Source organism: Staurois parvus, unplaced genomic scaffold (genome assembly GCF_062004578.1).
Source record: "Staurois parvus isolate SC_StPar_1 unplaced genomic scaffold, SC_StPar_1.0 ptg000978l, whole genome shotgun sequence".
NCBI lineage: Eukaryota > Metazoa > Chordata > Amphibia > Anura > Ranidae > Staurois > Staurois parvus.
Genome location: NW_028318774.1, coordinates 366,795 through 393,837, shown reverse-complemented (window position 1 = coordinate 393,837; position 27,043 = coordinate 366,795). Strand labels below are relative to the sequence as shown.

Here is a 27,043-nt window from a genome sequence, read left to right as displayed (position 1 = left end):
TCTATATAAAGACTAATTCTTGCTGGTATAACTTTAATATACAAGTAGATGAAGATTTTTAGAATAACAACTTTTCAGATTAGTTTTTTTTATCCCCAGTTTAATAGGATAATCATTACCGTAATAATAATTTAAATAGATTTATTCAACTGAAACAATAACATTCCAGCATATGTGATTTGCTTAAACATCCATGTTTGTTAACTAATTTGGCTAAACAGTATATATATATTTGAAGAAACGTAGACTGTCAGCCCCTTCCTCCTCACACTTAGTATCACTTTCTTCTTGTGCAGATCTATTCCACTCCAAACAATCAGTAAAATATTGTTTCTATTCTATTCACTGAACTTCTTGAAACGTAGCACTGAAGGGGTTGATTCTGTATTCATAGGTTTGTAGAAGTTAGGATTAAGGTCTTTTTCTTAACTCTGTTCATGTTATAACATTTTTGCTGTGAAGAAGAGGCATGTGATCTCCGCTGAGTCAAATTCAGTTTTGAGAACTGCAAAAGTAAACCGAGCATCTGTGATAATATCTTGTAGGCAGAGAAACTGCCCAATAATCTTACAAAAACCTCTGGAAGAGCATGACATTGTGAATGGATTCATGGAATTTATTTACCAAAAAAATTAAACATATACAGCCTTATTCTACATAATTAAAAAACTAATCTTTATTTCATGATGGAATAACCTTATGGATGGTAATATATTTTCCTCAAAAAGCATTTTTATTAAAAAAAAATCTGATTTTTAAATAAAAAAAATCGATATATATTTTTTTTTTTTAAATCATTGATTTTTATCCACCCTGCATTTAAGTAAACAAAAACATTTTGCAAGTTAATCAATAAAAGAAAAGCCTTGTTTGTCTTAGACCTGAACTAAAGTTCCGCTTTAAATAATGACCAGGCAGGCATGCAACATCTGTTCTGCAATTAAATGCCCCTTCCTGCCTGCTCACTGACTTCTCCGGCACTGTGAACTGAATTGTGCATGAACAGCTCAACTTAGAGCATTATGCTGGTCTGTGAGTTCCGTTTTAAAAAGCTTGGCTTCAGCCCCCGCTTCTTCCTCAATGGTTGTGATTGACAGAAGAGGGAGCCAATGAGGAGGGAAAGACCAGGGAGAGCCGCTGCTCTTGTGCATTACTGGATCAGGCTCAGTAAAGTATTGGGGGGGAGCTGCACACTGAAGGAATGCATTCCGATAAAAAAACCCTTCTACCTTTAGAACCACTTTAATACACAGCCTACACTTGACAGATGTATGCGTGTTACAGATAATGATGAAAAATAATCTGATGATAGAGGGAAGCGTTTGGATCTCCAGGGCAGTGTACTTTGCTGCCTCTGCCCACCTCCATCAGTCTGTGCTATATTCACTGTTTGTGCCCATCACATTTAGACTGCCTTGAAGCCGCCCCATCAGCTCCCTGCCCACAAATGCCTTCAGGGCTAGTTCACACTAGATGCAGTCCAGTGCGCTTTTTTTTTTCTGCATCAAAAATGCTTGCACAGTGTTTTCCATGTATTCCAATGGCCCTGGTTCACACTAGTGCATTCAGTTACCGGAGCAGAAAAAAAAAAGTAGAACATGCATTTTTTTTCTGCACAGAACCATACTGGAACATAGCGAACTGCACTGGAACTGCTTGTGGTGTGAACTGTATGCAAAAACGTATCCAGAATGCATCCAGAGTGCATTTTGGTAGTGTGAACTGGCCCTTAAACAATCTCCCTATTTGAAACTCCAGCCTGTGTCTGATTTCAGGTAGTCTGTTTGCTGTGATCACTCCAGAGCTGCAGATGCTGTGCTTATTTCTCCCATCCAGCACACTGCAGATGCTTGGAGACACGAGTGTTCTGTCTTATGCCTGCCCACCACATTCACTGTGCTGTAGAGGGGTCTCCCTGCTTGCCTACCTGTAGCAGGCTGAAAGTTTGACGTGCCTGATCTAGGGCATCTTTCTGGCTGTGACAAGTTTGTTCTTTGTGTGTACAATCAGACCACATTCACATTTCCCGTAGGGGGAACTCGTATTCCCGATTGTGGTTTTGTGTGGGCAGTTTTCACACGATTCTGTGTTGCGGATAGGGCAGCCCATTTACTAGAATGGGCTGCACTGTGTGCATTTGCAGCAAAGAAGCTTAAGCCAGGCGCATTTTACACGCCTGTCTTGCTGTGCGATGATCGAGGCAAAGTCGCACCATGTTTGGGGTTCCCTTAAGGATGAATGGCATCCAAATGCGTGTTTTGTTGCAAATTTAGCGCCGATTCTGCCCGTGATTCCAAATCGCTTAACCCTTTGAGGACCGTAAGATTTTGGAGCACCAAAAGAATCAATTTTTTTGTTTTTAAAGTTCGTACACTTCAGTTGCTGTAACTGAGCCATTTCATGAAATAATTGGCAAAAAGCTAGATCCATTTGTTGTTTGTTGATAAGAACTAATATTTTGACTCAAACCAAAAAAAAAAAAAGAGTTTTAAGTTCTTAATCAGATGATACACGCAATTAAAAATATGGGACAAATACGTCCCTTGGTCCTCAAAGGGTTAAGTGTGACCAGGACCTTAATAATTTTAAAAGTTGCTGTTTTATCAAAGTTCTACACTGTAAGTGCACGTTGGGCCATTTTTTTTTTTTACAGTTACTTGATAATGCTGCTGTCCTACAGGCAATGAGAGAAAAGCCCATTTGTGGCCTTGCCTATACTGTAGGTAATACTGTGCTTCCTGCATCTGTGTAATGTGTTCTCTGGGTACACCAACATCTAAACATAGTTTATTTCAGAATTTTTTTATAAATTGCCATGCTTTGTTTTTAAAAGTTATGAAGTGGTATGATTTGTGCTGCTGGCTGAATTAATCGGGTTTTTTTTTTCTATTTTCTTAAGTCTGCAGTAATAAGCTGCCAAAATGCAGGATTCAAAGTCTGATCACAGTCTTGTGACGAAGGGTTCAGAAGACAATGCGGCAGCCACAGCGGAGACTTCCCAGGCCAATAAAGATATTCTAGAAGTTACAGCAATGGAGCAGTCTCCGGAACAGGATTCATTACCTGATGTGGAGGAGGCGGCAGAACCCCCTCCAAAAACAGAGCCAGAGCCACCACTCCCCCCAGAATTTGACAAGTACTGGAAGGCTGTGGAAGCCAATCCTGAGGAGTTTACAACTTGGACTTATCTGCTGCATTATATTGAACAAGAGGTGTGTCAGAAATGTCTTTCGGTCAGCTCAATGTTTTGTGCTTGTTGCATTTTGCCTTTTTCTGTATGAAACAGAATCCATAGTGCCTCCTGTAGTACAAATGTATGACTTTCTCAATTTAATGGCTAAATATTTTGTTATAACCGCCTCTGCAGCGTGTCTGTGGCAGAAGCAACTGTAGCTGCAAGGTTTGACTTGTATTAAAACATGTGACAAGGTTCTAAATGTGTGCAGTATTTGGTAGCAGAAAACGGACTGTGAAAGCTAAGATGTTAAGATTGGAGACAGTTGAGAGAGTTTATGTACAGATTAGAAAGAGGGAAAATTGTCATAATGGGGTTAATTTACTAAAACTGGAGAGTGTAAACTATGGTGCAGCTCTGAATAGAAACTAGTTAGTTAGCATGCAGAGCTGCACCAGATTTTGTGCTCTACAGTTTTAGTAAGTAATCCCGAATGCATAGTCCTTTGACAGTGTGTACTTTCACTGCGTTCCACCCAAAAGGGCAAGTTCCGCTTTAATGTTTTGTCCCCCACTCCCCATTAAGGATTGGCACCTTTGGGGAGCGGGTACTCAAATTTGACAGGTCCCCGCTCCCACTTCTGCTGCAATCACCTAGGCGATCGGAAGCGGAAGTTGTCCCTCCCTCCCTCCCTCCCCGTAGTCTTATTGGACATGTGAAATGTCTTAGAAGACTATGGGGTCATTCACAAAGGACAGCGCTTCTCGCCCATGCGCAGTGGGCACCCGGCTGTGAAGCTGCAAGCTGTCACAGCCAGGTGCCCACACTGAAGATGCCTGTGCCAGGAAGAGAAGATGGCCGGTGAAACCAGCGGTGGTGAGGACACTGCTGGACCGAGGGACAGGTAAGTGGCTGTATTTCAAAAGTCAGCAGCTACAGTTTGTGTAGTCGCTGACTTTTTTTTTTCTGCTGGAAGTCCGCGTTAAGGTATACTTTAAATTCTGGTCTTTAGTGAGTGGTTAATGGTTATATTCTGGAATAACTTCACATTGGTGAGGTAAATGTTAAAGTATCATAATTTTTTTGAATCCTATATGGGACCTAGTAGTAAATCACTGATACTTTGGCCGCCCAAACCTATCTGCCAAAATAGGGTTATAGTTGTTTTGTCAATAGAAAAAAAGTGCCAATAATGATGATTGACTTCAGTTTAAAATCACATCCCATTGACTTGACTTCATGGCAAAAAGACCTCCTATTTAAGTTTTTTTTAATGTTCTATATATTTCATTTTAATTTCTTTAAAAAATTTTATTTTATATTACTGGATCGTATTTAATATTCATTTAAATTCATCATTCAAAAGTGGAATATAGTGCAATTACATATAAAAAAAATATTTTTTTAAAACTCTGTTTTGGTCAAGTGCTTTCTGAATTTTAGGTTTCGGTCCAGAATCTTAATTTCGGTGCACCAGTATGATTTAGTGTATGGAGTACTTTGTCCTATTTCAATCTGTAGCCCTTTTGCTGAGGCTGACAGTTTGCTCACCATACTCCCCTCGACTCATTTGTCTCGCCACCCTACTAGCAAGTGTTTTAATTCGGTGACAATGAATTGGCACAGAGAGGAGACCAAGGGGGTGATGAAAGCTCTCGTAGATCTGAGGGGCATCTGCACCCCTGTGTCTCCTATCCTCTGTTTTAGTACAGGAGGAAAAACTACAGAGCCTCAACCTGCTCATCTGATGTTGTGGGGAGAAGCACAAAAGTAGTAGCTGCCAGCTTGTGTTGTGCATGATGGCGGCTGTACTACTCTAGTCCCTCTCCCCACAATGGCAGGCAAGTTGGGGTTTCAGTTGCCCAAGAAAAGCTCTGTCTGGAGCACAACTTCCTACCTTGACTCAGCTGAGGAAACTTCCATTTTGGTTGTGCAGCACAGAAGGGCACTGTCCATTGCAGAGAGGAGGCATTGCCGACCAACGTGTGCCATCCATTTTCCCTCAGCTCACTGCCATATCTCGTGCAGTTACTGATGACACTCTCCCTTCCTGTGTTTTACACCCATCTGTGGCCTCCTGCCTGAGCCAGCATGGCTTTTTCAGCAGTGTTCCTTGTACTTGATCTCCTGCTTTGCACTATATATTTGTAGTTTTACTACCATTCCATATTTTTTAAAACTGCCTCAAAAGGCATCTTTCAGACATTTATATGAAGGATATTTCTTTTCTTGTCTCCCAATGTAATAAGTTTTTTGGTTTTTTTTTGTTACTTAGAATCACATCTATGCTGCCCGAAGAGTGTTTGACATGTTTCTCGCTCATTATCCATACTGTTACGGTTACTGGAAAAAGTATGCTGATCTAGAAAGACGCAATAACAACATCTTGGAAGCTGATGAGGTAATTTGATGTTGAGTAGGCGTTAGATTGGAGAGACTGGACTTTAGTCATGTTGGAGACTGCTTCAGGCCCTGTATAAGGTCATAGCAGGATTATTACTGCAACATTTGTCACTCAGCGTGACATTTGTGCTAATATCTCCTTTCTTTGTTGACAGGTGCATTAAATCTCTACAGTTTGTCAAGCTGTGCAGTGCAAGCCTCTATTACACTGCAGCTTAACACGTAGGGCAGGGCTTTTCTGCCAGTCGTTGTGTGGTGGCGTAGATTTAACCATGCAGTTATACTTTTGATACATGTAACTGAATATATGCTCAGACGCTGTGAATGAGATTCTAATGGGTCTGTGCCTTATGGTCTGTACCCCCAAAGCCAGCCCTCAGCTCCTGCTAAGAATACAGCCGCGCATTGAAGACCAAGAACCCTGCAAGTGGAGCTCAGAACATGAGCCATGTTCTATCCAACCTCCACTTCAATGGTAATGGCAGATTTTCACTGAAATTCCAAATTTTTAGCATTTGTAAGGTTGACCGAATACGTTTGAGTTTTTTTATGGAGCATATGTATCATTCTTTTTGGTGTATTTTGTTTGTTTCCCTCTGTAGGTCTACCGGAGAGGAATTCAGGCTATCACTTTAAGTGTTGACCTTTGGATACATTATCTCCAGTTCTTAAAAGAAACTTTAGATCCCGCAGATCCGGAGACTTGTAATACTTTAAGAGGGTAAGATTACTTTGCTCATATGAGAAATATTTATAAACCGAGAGTTGCTGTACATTTAGGTTGATGGTATTTGCACTGTAACTTCTTATTGTGAGCCTATGACAAACCATGTTAAAGGATAAGTTCCCCTTTGGAACATGATACACGTTCCTCCTGTTTTTAGGGTGGAGCATGTACCAGAATCTGCAGCTTCTCCTCTGATCCCTCTCCTCCTTCCTACCTATTTGACATTGAATGGTCAACATGTTTCAGGGGCTTTAATGGTCATCCGTTATGAGGGTCAAAGACGACTGAATAGTTTTTGCCTTTTGAGGAGGCGTGTTGGAGCCCCTGACCATCATTGACTTTTGAAATTCACCTTGATACTAGCAGATTTTAAATTTTCATATGGCTTCATCTGCCTCTGTTGTGGCTCTCCTGACCAGTTTAAAGCTGCACTTGTTACACCCTATATTTTACCCACCTTTCTCTAGTTGCTGGAACAAAAAAGCTAATAATGAAGTTCCCATTTACTTAAATCCATGATCATTTCTTTGTGGAGAAAGAGGATCCTTTTTTGGAGTGGCCACGTGGCTATCTGGCTGCAGTGTTTCAGGTCCAAAAAAAAGACTACTGATTTAATGATGAGCATCGGCAAAAATGGTAGCTAGCTTGGGCTCCAGCACATTACAGATCGGATGGGGTGCAGTTAATGCCCGGAGAATGGAAATACTATGTCACAGCCGCTAGCCTAGTGTTGTGGCTCATTTTTGCTGTGCAGCCCCATTCAGTTGAATGGGTTGTTTTTGCTACCGTGCTGCCCGTGTAATGCAATGGGGGAAATGTTTTGCTGAACCAAGATGCTGGGGGATAAAACCACGGTTCAAACACACGCCTCACGTGTTCCTAAGGCACTCAAATAGTGAGAGTGGTTCACTAGAAATGACTGTCTTCTGCAGATGAAGCAGCTGTTACAAAGCTTAGTTGTAGGCATCTGCTTAGAAATTTGACTAAAGTCAAAATAGTTCCTGATAATAGCCAGACATTAAAATAATGACCCCCCCCCCCATTTCACAGAAAGCAGTTGTAAAACTGTGAAGAAGTTGGGGAGAATGGATAATGAATTTTTCTCATCTGTATTTTGTACAACTTTTTTTTTTTTTTTTTTTTTTTAATCTCACCAGATACTTTTCCCTTTCAGGACATTTGAGCATGCAATCATGTCTGCTGGCTTAGATTTTCGATCTGACAAGCTGTGGGAGATGTATATTACCTATGAGACTGAGCAGGGAAATCTAAGTGGTGTCACTTCCATTTACAGTCGCCTGCTTAGTATTCCTACACAACTCTATGTTCACCATTTTCAGAGGTAAGTGATAGCCCAGCACTCTTGCACACTCCCTCCTTTCTTTTGCCGGCCACATTTGTATAGTAGTGATATCGATACTAAATTGCTACTTCCAGTGGTAATCCTGCCAGTAAAGCTCTCACTCTTACTTTGGGGGTGCAGCACTGTCTTTCTAGGAAGGAAAGTGTCTATGGATGTCTCCCCCCCCCCCCCCCTTCCAATAAAATGGGGGTGGGGGGGGGGTTTACAGTAGACCAGAGGGAGTGGGAAGTAAAGCAAACTGATAAGACCAAGTAAAAGTAAGCAGCACAGGTTGCACTCTCGCAATATCATTAGATCACTAACCGGTATGTGCACATCAAACAGATATAACAGAATGAATACCAAAATCTGTGTACCAACAAAATTGTTATCAAAATTAAAATAAATCCCCCAAACGCACAAAAAATGTTACTTTCTCCTCAAAGTCCAAAGTCAAAAAAACTTCCTCAGCGCCTGTGAATCTTCAAAATATCATATTAAATTTTATTGAATTGATTTTTGGAGATGAATCAAGTTTTATATATTTTGACGATTCAGACGCTGATGAGGTTTTTAGATATAACAGAATGCTTCAAATTGTGTATTTTAAGAGACCAAAAGGGAGCTAATCAGCTGATATGTTTTACATTCGCTTACTTTGAGGAAGGCCAAGTTTTACATGCACAGTTTAGTTATATCTATTGTAGTATATATTATACCTGCATTCATAATAATCCCACGTCCGTCACCAGCATTAACAGTGTGACAGTGTGCGCTTACCTAAAGTACTTACCTGTTGTGTAATGTTGCTTGTGACCCTTCCTTGCTTCTTTCCTGAGTGTCTGTATTGTGGCATGGAGCATGTTGTCAAACATTGACATTTTTTTGTGATATTTGCACAGTTTTCATTGACCAAAGGAAAGATTTAGTTTTTGTAGTGCCTCGAAGAGTTGCCTAGCAGACTTTTCCAAATGCAATCTTATTATGAAAGGGGGCAAAAAAAAAAAATCAGTGGCAAGTACACACTTGTACAGTGATCCTTCTGGTCATTAGGATACAAGGCACTGAAGAACACCAACTCATGTCCCCCTCATAGCTCCTCCACATCTCCTGCACTTAGTGTCGCTGTCTTGCTTTATGCAACTTGAATGATTTTGTCTATACCTTCATTTGTGAGTGGGTATATATATATATATATATATATATATATATATATATATATATATATATATTTTATAAAAAATTTACACACACACAAGTTTTAGGTTATTTGGTAGAGTTGAGCGCACTGCTTCTTTGGTTGCTGCAAGCCGGTGATGGTAGTCGGTGAATGTGGTTCTTTACAAGGGATTTATCCCACTGCCTGGAAATGCATATGCCAGTTTGAGCAGTCAGAAACCATTTTCACATATTGGCAGGCATTTGCAAAAGTCGATTACGATTTGACTGACATCAGATCTGCCGTGGTTCTCCAGATTTGTTTCGGCGTATGGATCTTTTCAATCATCTCAAATTAACTGGGACACTGTTAAAGTGACTTGTTTGTTTTTTCCCTGATGACCAGCAGTTAATGATTTTGGTTTCACTTGTTGCTTTTTGTATTTTTTGTAAACTGAGAAAAAAAAAATGTTTTTTATGCAGTACTTTTGCATTTGGGAAAAAAATTATTACACCATGTAAATAAGTTGACCGCTGTTGGTGTCCCTAGGAGTGTTTTTGTCATGTGGTTTTTCCCAACTGCTGTGACTGTTATTTTTTGTTGGCAGTTTGACATGTAAATGTGAAGAAAAAGTAAAGGCCTCTAAAATCAACAAAAAAGAAATGATGTACAAAGTACTGCCATTACATGTATTAACCACATGCAATGCAATATATTTTAAACTAGTGGTCATTTAAAAAGTCCATGTCAGGGCCTGATATTACAATTTACCAGTTTTCGTTTGCATTTATAAGCCTACATGGATTTCTGCATACTTGGAAACACTTCAGACGATTTCAGGTCCATGAAGTAGATGCTGTGAAGCGTTTTATTTCATTTTGGAGAGCAGAGTTGACTTAAACAGTTGGTACTCCTACATTGTGAAGAGTTGGCAACATTTTCGGTAGGCTGCTGGACTTTTTAAAACTGAAATAGCTCCTACATCTTAATCTGGCTGTTCCTTGCACCTGTTCCATCTTGATGTGGCATCTATAACTGCTAAGAACCTGTTTGAAGCTCAAAATACATATGTGTAATATGAGGCAACAGCTGTGTACATCATGATGCCACTTCCTGCAGTCTTCTGAAAGTTTGTTGTTCTTCTAATGCTTGATAATTTATTTTATAGGCATTTTAAAACACCGGTATGGTGTTTTTTTTTTTTTTTTTTTTTTTTTTTCTTTCAGTTTTGCTTCCATTTTTCCTAAGTTGCTGAGCACTAATTTCTTAATGCTTATTTGTGCCCAAGAACAAAAATGATCGATTTTTCTCATTTTTGGCTCTGTTGTGTTAGGCAGGCAGATTCCTTTGTCACCAAGTACCAGGATTCTGGCTTTCATCCCGTGTTTTTTTGTAGTTCCTGGCAACGAATGCCAGTTTACTGAGCTGGGGAGGATTCCTTGTTGATGCAGGAGACTTGTTTTCTAGAGTCTCCTCTCTCAGTAAAAATCCTGGGGCAGTTTTGGCTGTCTCTGCAGTGTCGGACCATTGTACTACAGTAGTAAAGTAGCTATGCACAGATACCATTTATTTATTTTTTTTAACATGAGTACTGATACATTTTTGTTTATTTTTTTTATGCTCTCAAATACCAGTTACAGATCCCTATTGCCTAAACTAGGAGTAGGATAGATGGTAGTGCTAACTGATGGGAGAGTGGAATGTTTGACAGTTGGGGATTGGCAGTTGTAAAACGAAATGGGCAAGGAATGGTGAGAGTAAGATGAGGATTGAGAGCTGGAGGAATATGAGGGGGGAGGAGATGCAGAGAAGCGTCAGGCAGCCGTGACAGATAAAGGAGAAGGGCTTGCGGTTGGACTTGTTTGCAGGATGAGGGAAAGGGATGGATGCTGGCTGGGAGCAGAGTAGAAGGGGGTTGTCTGAGATAGGAGGGTGATACTAACCAGAAGGGTGGTTGTCAGTGTCTGATGAATTTATAGAGGCAGCAAAGGAAGGAACATTTGGCGCCAAGCATTTGAAACTGACAGGTGGGAGTGGCTAGGGGGTTGGCAGATATGGAGGTGGGCTGGGTTATTGGATGGAGACTGTATGATCAGTGTGTGGGATAAATGGGGTAGGCGGGATAGTGACCTAAGTATATAAAAAAACAGGTTGGTACACCCTATACACTTCTATAGGTTAGATTTTGCAGCTTATTGATTTATATATATTTTCCGTGGCACTGGTTCTATTTACTTTATTTTATTGGGATAGTGACCTAGCAAGGAGAACCAGATGTCAGACTTGAAAACATGTAAAACGGATAATGCATGCCTATTCCCGGCATTCTTTTGTTTACATTTCAGCAGGGGAATCCCGCTGTCCGGAGTACAGATACTCTTGCAAATGCTTTGTATTGGTACCTGTATCAGTACCACCCTAACTAGGACATCTGAATGTCCTAGTGGTGCAACAAAAGAGGCTGATTTGAACCTTTGCAGGACTTCATGTTCTAGCCTTGTTCCACTGTGTTCATTCATTTCATTGGCAGGCGGATTTTCTCAGCTATATATAAATAAATGTTACTGCGCTGCAGTATCATTATATACTGATCAATCCATTAATCTCGCTTTCTCAAAAAGGGAAAAACATAGTGCTCTCAGCATTGCTTAAAGTCAGCCATTGTTTATTTATACTCACATGAAACAATAACGGCTCATCTTAAATTAATAAATCCGGGGCAGGGAAGTATCCCATAGCTCACTACTCCCACTGGCTAACACTAGAGATTGAATCATCTAGTGAGTGCTGCTGCTGGAATACAATCTTTATGCTCTGCTTTGAACACTGTCAGCGCTCTGCCCTATGCGTTACCTCCTTAACTGACTTTTATCAGTTTTTCTCAGCGAACAGTGCTTGAGTCTGGGGGAGTGGTCTTTAAACCTGGAGGTTTTCCAGGTGGGGGGGATACCAGATATGAACCTCGTGGCCGCCAGGTTCTACCTCCAAATATAACAGATTTGTCTCTAGATGAAGGGACCCTCCAACAGAACCAGAGGATGCTCTGGTGTCTCTGTGAGATCGTTACACCCCGATTTCTCCTCTGCTTCGCAGGATCAAGATGGCTTTTTGGTGATCCTCATTGCTCTGAACTCGCCTAGGTGGGTGTGACAAACTGACCTGATAAGACTCCCAGCAGATTCTCTGTGATCTCTGCAGGAGTGTCAGAATCTTTCTGTTCTAAGAACCAATTTGCCATCCTTGTTCTTAGAACCCCGGTTCAACAGCCATGCCATTCATGCCAACAAGTAACAGTCTGATTCCTAAAGCTAGATTACTTCTTGCATGTCCATTGTTAGAAATGGAAGGCATATTTTATTTGGTGTGAGTGTTGGCGTATCTGCTCGTGGGATGAATCCTCTCCTTCCTGTAGCTGGATCTGGACCAGCATTTGACTCTCAGCACGATCATCGGTCAGGTTTCTGAACTTTTGATCTTTTTTCAGGGACCTTTGTCCCCTCTTTTAAGACATTTGTACAGGGAGTCTCCCATGGAGCTCCCCCTGTTCATTCCATGGGATCGGTCCTTCTCTGTGCTTCAGGAACCGATGTTTGAACTCAGAGTTATTCCTCTTTATACTCTCACCCATAAGGTGGGGTTTTGTTGTAGCCACCACCTCGTGTGAGGAATGTATCTGAACTGGTGGCCCTATCCTGCAAGGAACCTTTTTGGTTTTGCAAATGGACAAGGTAGTATTGCGTCCTAGATCTTCCTTCTTTCCTAGTTTCTGCTTTTTACCTCAACCAGGACATGGTTCCTCCATCCCTCTGTCCAGAATAAGTTTTTAAAAAGGAAATTTCCCTCCAATGTCTGGATGATGTCTGGGGTGTACAAGTCTTATTCAGCCACTGCTTCCTTTTTTTTTTTTTACCATATTTTGTGGCTCAGGCAGACCATCCCAGCCTTTGATCTCGAGGATCAGGTTCCATGGTTTCCTGTCAAGTCACTGCCTACTAGTTCTTTGAGTGGTTCTTGGCTTCTCATCAAGTGACCGCTTTCCAAATTATGGCTGCCTCCTAGTCTTCTGTTCACATGTTGCATGTTTTCCTATGCAAGATGGATGCTTTTGGTCTCATCCAATGCCAGCTTCAGGCTTAAGATCTTTCAGGTCGCTCTTTGAGCTAAGGCAGTCCCAATTTTTTTTTTTTTTTTGACTGGTTAGTGGTTTGCTGCATGATTCACCCCTCAGTTTGACTGCTTTTGGACCTCCAGAAGGCTAAAGTCTTCCTGTGCCCCTCAATAGACCAAAGAAAAAAAGACTTTAGTACTCCTCCATAAAATCCTTCTCTTGCAGTCCATTAAGTGACACAGTTCAACTCCTCCTGTGTTAATGATCATGCTCTCTGGTGTAGTGCTTTACTGCAAAACTGAGACCTACTGGTGGTAGGAGAGGGTATCCTGGGCTTGGCCTATAGTTTCCCTCCTGTATGCAGCAGCATAACCGGAGAATTTTAAGAATTCTTGTGTTCCCTCCTGAGACTCGGATCTTACTAATGGAATGGATCTTACGAGATGTACCAATTTATTTATTTTTTTTCTTTTCTGGACTATGAGTCCTTGGATATGGTGGCTGCCTTTTTTTTTTTCTTTCGGTTTTTTTTTACCTTTTTATTTCACCTAGCAATCTTGCCTATAATACTTGTTCTAAGGTGACTGCTCTCTCAACTTGCTTTGCCATTGAGCAGCAACCATTGTTGTCCTAGGAGCGGGAAAGAGGGGAATGGACTAGGGCAGTGGTGATATTACTGCTTGAGATCCCCCTTCCAGTGAGGAAGCTTTAGATTTAATACTGTAGCAAAAATATGAACGGGCAGGCATTTAAAATGAGATTCCAATTCCTCCAAGGTAAATGCTACAATCGATTTGAAATATGTGCTTACTTTAAAATTTTTACCTTCTCCTTTTACAGTAATGGAAATTCTAACATGTATCTCTTCTAAATCAAAGTAATCCACTGCTGAAAAATATTTACCAAAAAAACTTGAAGCTAAAATACAAATGCCAATAAATTGACACTAAAATGTATGTGTACAACACAACTGATTAAAGATACTGGTCTGGAGGAACCTCATAAAATCATGGAGGAGTTGCAGTATTTTTATACAACATGAAGTTCATTTTCTGGTTAAACATGTCGACTGGATTTTTTTTGTCTATGATCAGATCATTTCCAGTGATTTCAGATATAAGTGCTATCGGAATTGGAGGACATGCTACAGCTTTTTGTATTATGGCTGGTGTTCATGGCACTGCCAGTCCTATGAGTTGATTTTTTATTTCTATTTTAAAAACAGAACTTCACACTTTGCAAAATTACTGCTTATACAGGCTCTTGGTGTGGTGTGTGTGTTTTTTTTTTTTTTTTTTTAATTGGTGGTCAGCTGACTGATGAGCTCCTGGTGTTCTGTGTGGAGGGCCAGTAACAGGGCTAAATTTCAAAGCAGTTATGTCACCGAGCCACGTCTACTGCTCCAGTTGTTGGATGGGGGTGAGAGTTACTGCACCCAAAGTAGCTGGGGATCGAAGCATTGCATTCATGTGACTGCATAGAAAATATTGAAAAGGATATTTACATTGAGGTTTGTGTATGCAAGGCCATGGGGGGGGGGGCATTTGAAATGTTGCTTTAAGAAGTCCAGCCAATGCTCTTTGGGATGTACTTCTCCTGTGGATCACAGGAGTGCAGTTTATTCTGTACTTCTGTGGCCTGTTTTCTGCTGACAGCGGGCTGCAGCCCGCCAAAGTCACTCAGCTGGTCCAGGCTGGGTAAAGATCCCAACGTAAAAGTCAAGACCCACTCCAGAGACTGGAGTGGCACCTTTGCGATCCCCTGAGAGGCTGAGCCAGCTGCTCACTCCCTCTGTACAGCTCAGCGCTCTCCCCCCTGTACAGCGCAGCGCTCTGAGGGGGCAAGAACAGGGAGTGGTAACTGACAGTCACCACTCTCTGCTCAGAGTAGCTGTGAAAACTCTGCAATCAGCGGTCATGTGATTTCTGAGTTCTCACCATTAGAGCCAGCAAGGGAATGATGCTGTATTCACCTAGGCAAGTATGATTAAAAAAACAAAACAAAAACTAGTTCCCATTCCTTTTTAACCTACTTTAAATACATATGTGAACTATTTACTTGCCAAAGCAGGATTGTCCGACTGTTGTGTTTGGGGCACGTGCAGCCTTTCTGTTTGCTCTTTGTGGGCCTCATTGGTTTAGGATTACAAATTGAGGCCCCAGCTGTTCTCCATTTGATAAAGGCTTAATATCCTTTATGTAATTTTAGTAGCTCAGTACTTTAGTAAATGTTCTATGGCTCCTTACTCTGGGATAAAATGTTGGTTGCACTATTTTACGATGTGGTGGAATAACAATAATAATAAGTGCTATGTTCTTTCTGAAATTTATGTAGCTGTGGCCCTTTGGAGTTTCCACTGAGTTTGGCCCACTGTTTCATTTAAATCTCGTTCTCAGGATCCCCATAATGCAATAGGAAATATGTAACCGGATCTTCCTTTCTCGGTGCATAATAAAAACACCCAGACATTTCACACCAGTGCATTGATCTACATTCTAGTGCAGATGTAAAACGTAGATCAACAGGATATCTGAAATACAATTTCCAATGTGTCCTATTCACCCCATAACGCTGTGCATGTACATCAACGGACATCCAAATGTATGTCGGCGGACGTTAAAACGTGACTAAAATGGATGGATATGTGCATGCATTTTCCATACATTTTAGTGCAAGCCAGTGTGAATTGGCCCTTAGTTTTTCTGAAAAAATTGATTTTAGTAGACCTAGCATAAATGTTCCTCAGTCCTTTCAGATTCACCTGGACGGAGGTACCTAGTTTCATATTGCCACAGTTCTAGGCATGACTGCCAAAACTACAGTACATGTCCCATGGATCATAGGAAATGTAGTTTTAGCTATGGATGGTACAGCAAATTGTTTTTCTATGATCGCCCACTGCAATAAGTCACGTGAGGTGGGTGGAGTTGGATATTGGTGTGATGGGCACGGCTGGGCAGAGATAAGTGGGTACAGGAAACGTCCCTGCTTCTCTCACTGCACAATCAGTAACATGAGATTGACTGACAGAACTAAACAGTGGTGTGGGCTTGGTGGAGACAAGCGGGTTCAGGAAATTCCCTTCTCTATGCCCAGTGTGCAGTGGGTCAAGGCAGTGAGGTGGGCAAAGCTGGGCAGTGTCATGTGGGGCGGAGTTAGGTGGGGGAAAAAAACATTTCTAATTTTAACCTAATTCACACGTAAGAGTGAATCATGCTCAGGAAATGCAGGTAAAAGAAGTATGGACTTATTTTTTTGCTTTCCCCCCCCCCCAATTATTTTAAACTTACCTAGGTGGATGCAGCACCGATCTGATTTATGCATCTGTCCCCCCGCTGGCTCAGAGTTCGAACTGGGCGATCACATGATTGCTGAGTCCTCACAGCTGCTCTGAGTTGTCTGCTCTGTCCCTCACTGGAGCGCTGGGCTGTGGAAGGGGAGGGAGCGACTGGCTCAAATTCGTTGAGAGGCCGCTCCAGACTCTGAAGTGGATCCCGACTTCGAAGTCGGGTTCTTTCCTCAGCCTGGACCGGCTGAGTAAAGTCAACTGTCAGCAGGCTTCAGCCCGCTGTCAGCTGAAAACGGGTCACAGGAGTGCAGAAAGAACTCCAAGCCTGTGATCCACTGAAAGTTGACTTCAGACATAGGACCAAGGAATAAGAGAATGCTTTGAGAACACTGGGGGAAACGTTTAATATATTACCTACAAGCATTCTGAAATTCATTGTTGCCTAGTGTGGGGCTTTAAACTTGGCATGCCTAGGCCAGAGAATTTTGCAGTTCTTTAAAGCCAGTCTTTTTGTGCCTTGCACTGCACTCCCATCTTCCTGGTTTACAGCTTCTTGTTGTACTTTTCCATCTCCTGCTTTTTTTGTTGAGTTATGATTTAGTATGACACTACAGTTGCATTTTTTTTTTCTTGCTGGCAGGTAATACAGGAAGCCATGACATGAACCAGGAATTATGGCTGTACGCTGCTTGGCTTTGCATTGTGTAAGATGTGTATAAATCACAAAACTGGCAGAATTAGAAATCCTTTACAAGAAAGAAAAATGTTATTTCAAATGTTTAGATGTTTGCTTGGAATTCCTTTTCAAAAAGTTCACGTCTGAATCGACTGCCACCGAGTGTTGCACCCCCTTTGGCTGCTCTCAGTAGGTCTCCCTGCCAGACACAATGGGACAGGGCACATCACCTTGTATAGACCTCTATTTGGAGTATTCATTTAGAAAAGCCAAGTGGTGCTGGACTCATTGGCAGTTTATGCTCAGGCATAATGCTAATAGTTACATATCTTTAGGGCTCGTTCACACCATGGTGCAGAGATGTCTGTGTTTTTTTTCTGCACGTGTTTTGGAAGGGCACAACAAAATTGTTCTTTGTGCCCTGTTCACACCACCACACCGGTGTCATGTGCAGATTTTCTTCTGCGCAGGAATCTGCAGCATGTATGAAACTCATTGAAGCACACATAAATACAGATGTCTCTGAAAGTTAAATCTACATGTCTGTTTTCCATCAGTTTTTTTTTTGCACGTATGTTGTGAACGAGGCCTTAACAATTCCCGAGCAGAGAGCTGGCATTATTAGGCCTAACACCCAGATTGTGGAGATCTAGCCTTTTCCTTACCCGCTTTAAAAAGAATGTTTGTTTGAGAGAACTGTGCTTTGAGCTGAGCTTGCTGGCAATCTAACTGTGCACTCCGCTGTCATTAACAGATTGCAGAGTTCATTTTCATGGGGGGTGAAGGAGAGTCCCCTGGACATGAAATGCTGCTTTACAGATTGAGTGAATAGTAGGTTGTATAAACCTTCCTTCCTTTATTCGATATGTATAATTGGTTTGTATAGACACAAACACTGCAATGAATTGTTCTCCATCTAGGTTTAAAGATCACATTCAAGGTAATCTTCCTAGAGATTTCTTAACGTCTGACAAGTTTGTTGAGCTGCGGAAAGAGTTGGCTGAAATGAGCCAGCAATGTGGAGCAAAAATTGTCTATCCAACTGGCCTGGAGGAGATAACTGATCCAGCAAAGGTGAGCTCTGACATTTCACAGTATGTGACTTGTTGAAGGTGTGGTTCTGGTTGGGATTAAATGCTGGTGGGCTGAATTAGACATGCTTTAATGCACTCATCTGGTCATGTTAGATGTATAAATAACAGATCTGTTGGGTCAGAAAACTGATCATTTGTAGTGGAATTTTAAAGCCAAGATATTTTCTACTTTAAAGTGTTACTAAACCTACAACAGTAAAATCAGCCTGTATATGCAGTAAATCATGCTAGTTATACTCACTGGGGAACCTAAGGGGTTAATCGTCTGCATTGTGTAAAAAGGCTGTTTGATCATTTCTTCTTCTTCTCGTTGAAATGACCACCCGATGCAGACTGAAACCGTAGGCACATGCACAGATTGGCAGGTATTGGTAGGTGTTTTTTTTTTTTTTCATTTCTTTTTGGGAGAGTATGTGATCGGCACAGGGCCAATCAGCACTGTCCAGACAAAGGGTCAGGACTTTCACATCCTCCTAGAGCAGAAAGAAAACTCCTCCTACAAGCTTTAACCAGTGCTCTGCTGAAGTCACAAGACTGCTCTAACTGCTGATGAGAAAAGGTATTTAGTGGTTTATATTTACTAAAATTTACCTTTTACAACCACTTTAAGTTAAGATTTAATTTTACTTCCTGACCGCCCTTTAGCATAAATCAATTAGACTTAAGGAACTCCTACCTGGAAAGTGTATCCTAATAATGTTCTCTGTTTGGAGAAAGGACTGTGTTGGGTAAATTTTGCATTTTTTTACAAGGATTGTAATGTGGACAAAGTCTGTCTTTTAAAAGTCTACCCTGGAACCAAGCCAGGATTCAAGCTCCCCTATTGATCCGTTGCACCTAGAGTCAAACCCTGTTTTAAACCTAGTACACACGGGACAAATGTCCCACGGCATGGGCCACTACAATAGAAACCGGCCAACATTGAGCCTTTGTGTATGGCAGCCTGTCATACAGAAACTGACCATTTGGCTGGCTTCAGTCAAATGGGCATGACTGAAAAAGCTCTGCCGATCTGCTCTCAATCAGCGCTCTCAGCCATTGGCTGGAGTGTTCTGGTGGGAGAGCTGTCCCCCTGTCAGAACACAATAGCACAGCAGGGGAGGTCACTGTACTAACATTGGATACTTAGTACAGCAGCTGGGGGTATTTTTTTTTTTTATGGGGATAAAAACTAGTAGTATGTACCAGGCTTAAATTTTGAATTCTGTGATATGTAGGTTTGAGCACATTGTCATGGCAATTGACTTCTAGGCCTGAGCACTGCATCGTGTGAGGAATGGAAACTGGCCACACACCAACATAGGCAGTAGCAAAAATTTTATTGCTCAGGATAAAATCAGAGAATTCTCTCAGACCTTCCTTACTTTGATGGATTTTACCTGAACAAGGCTTAATCAGCTGAGGCCAAGCAGGAGGAAGAAATATTTATGTAGCACTCAGTATGGTGGTCATGAAGGTACATGTACATAACAATTTACAGATAAGCATGTTTGTGTTAGAAACCGAATACAAATGTAATAAACTGTATTGGGTACCCAAGCTCTCACTTCACTGTTTTGGAGCTGTATGCCTGCGGATGTCTGCAGCCTGGAATCATGTAGTCCTCTGCTCCTGCAGTCTTTCATCATTTGAGTCCTCTTTAGCTCTTTTAGGTGTGGACTGTTACTCTTCCTTCTCAGCTGAGGTTTTTACTGCAGTTGTGCAGAGGCCACAAGTCCACTCCTGCACCTTCGTCTGTAGATTAAGAGTAACATGTCCCTGGTGACTTTTGAGCTATCGGCCACAAAGACTGTCTGGATTCTTAATTACTCCAGTCTGACTCTCTGGAGGTTGGAAACACCCTGACAAGCTGTTTGCTCCCCCCAAGCATTTATTTGCCTTTTATTCGTTTAGGGAGGATTTTTTTTTTTTTTTTTTCAAAAGTGGTTTATCCTCAATGTGTTTTCACCTTGCTTACCATTCCTGTGAATAATGTGTCTTTAGGGGCCCAACCAATAACCTTTTGGAAACCCAACCCTCTCTAGAACTCTGTTCACTGGCAAGTGCTGTCCTTCACCCCCAAATGGGTCTTCTGTCAGTTCACATGTGTAGGTTGCTTTTGATTAAAGTGCTGGAATGCCGAAGCCTGATCTGCATGTCCTTTAGTAGACAATGTCTTTTCAATGTCGGTCTCTGCACACATTAGCAAATCTCCATCTAGCACACTCAGGCTTTCTGAATCAAGGTGTTGTTCCCCATTTCCTGTGGCATAATGCTTTCAAGGATTTTACTGCCTCTTTTTCACTAGATATCTTGCCCAATTTTGTATCCCAAAGCTCTGAATATTTTCATCTGAACCCAAAAAATTTGCTTGAATTCAACCAGGTCTGTCATCACTTCTCTTCACCAGGGAGACTTTCTGGATTATGTGGACATCAGTATTTCCTGCATTTTGCTGTGGCTTCCCTACACTTAGTTTGTGGCTCTCCCTTCAGCCTCACCCCTGCATCTTGAGTGTTTTACCCCAGTATTAGCCATGTTGTCGGATATTTAGATGACCACCTGTTGAGGGAACAGTGTCTTTTTGACAACATGACTGACGGTCCAGACATTAGAGTGGTTTGAGTAGATCATGAACCTAAAGAAATCATCACTGGAACCAGGTCATTGCTTGGAGTATCTGGGTCTAGTCCTTCAGGCTTTTCAATCTGTTTCAAGCTCTACAAATCCAGTAGTCATCCAATTCTTTACTTTTGCATGATTGTCGAGCCTGATGGTAGGCATTCCTATTTGCCCAGTTTTCACTTCAGACTTCTAAAAAAAAAAAAAATAAAAAAAAAATAAAAAAAAAAATATCTTTGTGGGACAGACAAATATGTTTTCCACAGAGGACTAGGTTTACCTTGCTTGTTGGTTCAGGAATCTTTCTCTAAAATTGGAAATATTCCTTATTTTTTTGGAGGATCATTGCAGCAAATGCAGGCCTGTTTAGGCTTGGGAGAAGTCCTGTGCACCCTGTCTGTATAGGGAATGTGGTCATCAAGAGGAGTTTTATCTGCCTATTAGTATCCTGGGCGATTTACTTGTCTCTCTACAGTTACTCTATCCTACTTGAAGGTAATTCCCTTGGACAATGTTACAGCAGTAGCCTACATTAACCATCAGGGAAGAACCAGAAGTCTGCTTAACAGCAGGAGAGCTAGATCGGATTCTGGCCTGGGCAGAACTCTACATTCCAACAGGCAGACCTACTCTGCTTTCAACCTCTATATCTGGGAGACTGGTCCCTAAACCTGGAGGTGTACCAGGACCTGTGTTGCAGGGGTTGGGCAGTGAATGTGGATTTTCTGGCCTCCAGGTTTAATAACTTGGATAGGCTTTTCTTCCGATACAGGGAACCTGGTGTGGAGGCAGTTGATGTTCTTGTGATTCCGAGATCAATGCACACTGATTTATTCCTTTCCTCCACTCAAATTTCTTCCTAATCTGCTTTACAGAATTGAAGTGGCTGGCATCTTTGACTGATTCAGGCAGATGCTCAGTGAGCTCTGCTGGATTGGATAGTTTGGCCACCCTCTTACAGTCACTGGCTCTAAAGGCATGGCTGTTAAAGCCAGGTTTTCAGAGTTGGATGTCTCTGAATCTGTGATTCTTGTTATATTGAAAGCTAAGAAGGCTTCTGCCCGTAAGGTCCATACTCACATATGGAAGGCATATATTACTTGGTGTGAGTCCTGAGGCATTCTACACTAGGAGCTTCTCTGTGGGACAAATCCTCTTATTCCTGCAGAGTCTAGACCAGCTTTTGGTTCTCAGCTTCTTCGCACTGTCATGGTTTAGGTTTCAGAGACTGCTGTATTTTCTTATTCCATGATTAAACCTCTGTACAAGGAATCTCTCATGTAGCTCCCCGGTGACTCCATGGGATCTGAATCTGGTTCTCTCTGCACTTTAGAAACTGGTTCAACCCATTACAGACATTCCTCTCTGCTCTCACCCACAAGGTGGTAGTCCTTGTAGCCATCACTTTTGCAGTGATCCTAAATGATGGTCTCAGCCTTTTAAGAAAGCTTTGTTGGTTTTGCGTAAGGAAAAGGGGTGTTTTAAAATGGTTTTGGCAGTTTGCTACCCTTTTTAACAAAGCCTAACCCCCCCCCTCCGCATTGTTATGGCCATAATGTGCTAGTATGCCCCGCATACTAACACAATATGGCAGAATTGCCTTTTAAACAGAGCCCTTCAGTGCTGCTCTGTCACCTCTCCTGCTGCTTTCATCTTTGCCTTGTCTTCCATTCAGGGTTCCATCTGTTCAGTTTCTTGAATGACTTGGCTGCAATGACATCACTCCTGTGCATGCACATGGGTCACATCACCATAGCACACAGTGGGTGCCATAAATGTGGTCTCAACTGAACATGTGTAGCTCAGAGCGTATTACTGCTGACTGGTAAGGAGTCGTTTATCATCAGAGACCACTAGGAACTCTATGAATAAAAACCCTACCTGCCAGCAGTTTTTAAACCTTTGCATTCAGTAACATTTAAGGCACAGTACTTTTATTTTTTGTTTGGTAGTTTCTGACTTTTAACTCAGCCATCTTCTGTCTCCTTGTCCGGCTCCAGTTCATAAAAAGGAAAATTCCCTGCATTGTCAAGATATGTGTTGGGCTGTGAGAGTCTGTTTTAGCCAATGCTTCTTTCAGAAAAACGTATTCCTTTCTGGTCATTCAGGATGGTGTTTGTAATGTGCACAGGCTTCTCTCTCTACAATCTCTAGGTGGTCACAGACCCATCATCCAAGCTTTATGGTATCAAGGAATCGGGGACCATCATTTCCTTTCAGGGTGTACTATATTAGATCTTTGAGTGCTTTTTAGGATTTTCAATATCAAGGAATGTCCTATGTTCGTAAGTGTGCCACCCGGTCTTCTATGCAAACGTGTACAGTAAGTTTTTAGGTGACTATTTCAGCCGCCTCTGATAAGGTTCTTCAGGTAGTCTGCAGTTTTTTGTGGTTTCCTGAGTCTTAGTTGTGTTTTCTCTGCTGCTCAATTTCTAGTTAAATTGCTTTTGTCCTTTCCAATGGCAAGGTATACTGTGTCCCTAAGTGGATGGGAAAATAATCTTTTTACTCACCGTAAAATTATTTTCTTGGGAGGGGATAACACAGGTCCCACCTCTCTGCATTTATGACCATGCTCTGTGCTGCTGCGGGTAGAGAGGATTGTCCATGGGCTGGCCTGCAGCTTTTTTGCTTGCCAATGTCCAATCCTCCTATAGGTAGAAGTAGAAGACCTTCCTGTGTCCCTCAGTGGACTTCAAGAAAATAATTTTACAGTGAGTGCAAAACTGCTATTAAACTGGACGCTGCCTTTTCAAAGCATTATGCCGCATTAGACAGAATACTAAACTTATATTAGCCCCCAGAAGTCTCAGAATTAAACTCATCAATAGAAATCTCATAGAGGTTTCCTACCTGCTTGGTTTCTGTGTCCAGAACTGAAATTGTTTTTGTGTTCATTTTACTTTTAGGCCACTTAATTTTTTATTCCTTTTTTAAAGTGACACCTTTTTCATCTGCATTAAGATCTGTTTTAATTTCTTAGCGCACAACAGAAGTCGAAAACATGCGACACAGAATAATTGAGGTGCATCAAGAAATATTTAACCTCAATGAAAATGAAGTCCATAAGAGGTGGACCTTTGAGGAAGGCGTAAGTATCAATTTTTAGTACATTTTTGTTCAAGAATGAGCTTTTTGAGTACGTAAAGGGGCCAGTTCACACCAGTGCATTTTCGTGTAGCTGTAAAACGCAGATCAACAGAAGGACATTTGAAATTATTTCCGCTGTGTCCTATTTACATTATAACATTGCATTGTGTTGCGATAAAATGCAAAATGTATATTAAAGGACGTCAGTGTATGTCAGCACGCATTAAAACGCGACTAAAATGGATGGAAATTTACATGCATTTTAGCGAAAGTCATTGTGAGGAAAAAAGGTTTCCACTGAAAAGCAATGTTACAATGTGCTAGTATGCTAACACATTGTGAATCTTGCCTAAAGAGTTTACCTTTTTGCTAAAAAAAAAAAGATAAATGCACAATTTTTGCAGGTAAAAAAAAGTGCATTTATTTTTTCGTTGCAGGAGCCTATAAACCATTGTATCAGTGCTCAGCAGATCACTGGTGCCATGCAGGTCTCCTGCAGGGATGTACAGGCAAGCAGATGTACTGATAGGAAAAATCAATGAACTACCACAGAGCTGTGGTAGTTGAGAACTACAAGCTGCTAAGGCCTGTGGATGAGTGATGCAGCCGGAGCTTTTTAAATTGACCGTTTGTGGGAGGAGGAGATCCTCTGCTAGCTGTCAAAGTGGGGGAAAGGGAGGGAGTGGGGGCTAGTCTATTCAAAACATGTTACATCCTGAATATGGTTTTAACATGTTATGAAACGTGAACTTATTTTTTTTGAAACTAAGCCCTCCAGTGGTACGCTGTCACTGCTGACAGGGCTTCCCTCTTCACCCGGTCTTCATTCCAGGTCTGCGGACTCTGGCTGTCTGGCCAGGCTGTGATGTCACTCCTGCGCATGCGCGCAGGAGCCACAGCACAGAGCTCTGAAGGAACAGCACAGGTGTGCCATTCCTTCAGAGCGCATGCGCCGGTGATATCACTGGCTGCTACAACGGTAAATATCTAACCGTGCATGTTTAGGAAATATTTACAGTACCAACCAGGTTAGCCTGATTTATAGGCTCACCTGTAGGTAAAATATATAAGACTTTACTACCACTTTAATGTTGGAGCTCTGTATAAAGGGGTGTCTGGGGTGTTGCAGTAGCTCATGTTTACATGCAGGGTAAAAAAAACAAACAAAAACATAAAGGTCTTTTGCTCGGTCATCCAGGGTTTGAAATGATATTTTCTGTAATTAAGATCTTCTCTGAGCAATTCTCAAAGCCTATTTTTGGTTAGTCTTTTTTTGTTTTTTGTTTGTTTTTTGTTTTCTGCAGCTTTTAGTGATAGTGTTGTGTAGTTCCATCAATATACTATCAGTAGTTTTTGTATGTGTTCCTGGAACAGGGAGGGTTCTTAGTATCCAAAAACTGCTGGATGTCTTTAAACTTGTTCTAGAGACTGCTGATGTGAAAGTTGCTCTACTGTTCCCACAAATGAGAATTTTTTTTTTTTTTTTTAATACATGAAAGTAGTTTTAGCGGAGTTCTTTGAGCCCTGTGTGATTACAGAAATCTGTTATATGGCCAGTCTGGTGCAGATGTTCTAAAATGTTGAGTTTTAAGACATGTGCAGACAGTCTTGGTATAAATAGACCTTATGCCTATTTGCAGGTACTTAATAGAAACTGGTTATAATCCATCAAATTTTGCTCAGATTTGAGCAGAGTGCATTCTGATTGGATGCTAAAGCCTGCTGCATTAGGAAATTTGAACTCTTATCACCTAAGATGGAGACTTCTAACATGTCGCGTTGAACATGTCATGTATGTTGTTCCTGCCATCCTCAACAGTTGTTAAAGTAAATCAAAGTCACAGAAATGGCTATGCAGTCAGATAAACATTTGTACTAATGTTTTATAGTTTTACCACCTCTTTCCTCTTACAGTAATTGTGTGGTTTAACTATGATGGTGCAGTGTACTAGGCACCAGAATGACTTGGTGCACTCTATAAACCCGCATGCACACGCAGGCAGAACATATTCCTGGTGATTTTTTTTTTTTTTTTTTTTTTTTCTTCAGATGCTTTTTACGTGCATTGTACAAGTGTTTTTGCATGTGTATCAAGCTTCAGGCATTTCCTGGACTTGACAAGGGGAGGAGAGCAGTTCTAGAGGAGGAGAGTAGAGCAGGCATAAAAACGTGTGGAAATGTGCGTATTGCATGTTTACAGGGGCACCCATTGAAACATATGGGGCCAAAAACATCTAAATATGCTTAAAAAAAAAAAAAAAAAAAAAGGGGGGGGGGGGGGGGGGGGAACACTTAGAATGGGATTCTGCATGTTGTGCATAGTCTGGAACGCTCTACCCCAATTTATCAGACTATCATCTACTCTGTTCACTTTTAGGCGATCTCTCTTCAGGGAAGCCTATCCTGCCCTCCGCTAATAATGGAATCTTCTACTCTTCCCACCAGTCCATCCCCCACAGTTATTACCTTTTTTGTACCACTAGCCCCTCCCTTCTAGATTGTAAGCTCCAAGGAGCCAGGGCCCTCCTAACCCTCTTGTGTTGAACTGTATTGTTGCTGTATTGTCTCCCATTATATTGTAAAGCGCTGAGCAAACTGTTGGTGCTATATAAATCCTGTATAATAATAATAGTCAGGCATAGGGACACAAGCAGAAAACCGATTAAGTGTGAATTGGTGTTTAATTAGAGACCTGGACAGACATGCCCCGCTCCTTCTCTGCAAGTCTGTGTGGAAACTTGTGCTGAGGGGTGTTACTGTTACTCAGCTCTGCCAGCACAGTGTACTGTGGTGTGTGAGGTGGATGCAGCATTGTACTGAGAGAGGTTTTAAAGTATTTCTAAGCAAAAGTCTGCCAGCAATAACGTACAAAAATATAAAGGTGGTTGGGGAAGTTCTTAGAGTACTTTTAAAGCCTCTCATACGGAATATGCCCTTACTGATATAGTTGAGTTGTCATTTTAATTTTCCTACACATGTCTTCTATAATCTTCGATTCTTCTGTGTTTGCCACAGCTTTCCTCTTTGTACCTCAATGTCATGGCAGAGTTCAAGAGTTCTTTGCCCTGAAATTTGATTGGAACAAGTGTAGGAGTGGGGCAGTCAGTAGGATCTCCAGACTGTACATCTTTCTACCTGTTTTTTTCCTTTTTGTCATACATAACTTTTTGTTTTTTTTAGATTAAACGTCCCTACTTTCATGTGAAAGCTTTAGAGAAAATCCAGCTGCATAACTGGAAAGAATATTTGGATATTGAGATGGAGAATGGGTGTCACGAGCGTGTGGTGATTCTGTTTGAGAGATGTGTCATTGCCTGCGCCCTCTATGAGGAGTTTTGGATCAAGGTAAACCCCCCTGCAACCCTCTCCTCTGTTATAT

The 27,043-nt window shown here is 41.4% G+C and overlaps 1 protein-coding gene across 2 annotated transcripts in view; it reads left to right on the top strand.

Moving 5' to 3' along the window:
• The window catches only part of PRPF39 (pre-mRNA processing factor 39), a 46,576-nt gene that overhangs the window by 5,039 nt on the left and 14,494 nt on the right, over positions 1-27,043 (top strand). Inside the window, exons 2-8 of one of the 2 annotated variants that reach the window (XM_089657222.1) lie at positions 2,900-3,212; positions 5,451-5,576; positions 6,181-6,299; positions 7,480-7,647; positions 17,800-17,953; positions 23,558-23,665; positions 26,845-27,009. In XM_089657222.1, coding sequence (XP_089513348.1) covers positions 2,922-3,212; positions 5,451-5,576; positions 6,181-6,299; positions 7,480-7,647; positions 17,800-17,953; positions 23,558-23,665; positions 26,845-27,009 — 1,131 coding nt within the window. In that variant the 5' untranslated portion in view covers positions 2,900-2,921. Of the gene's footprint in view, positions 1-2,899; positions 3,213-5,450; positions 5,577-5,947; positions 6,054-6,180; positions 6,300-7,479; positions 7,648-17,799; positions 17,954-23,557; positions 23,666-26,844; positions 27,010-27,043 lie in introns of those variants that run through there. The other variant, XM_089657224.1, reaches the window with a different exon arrangement.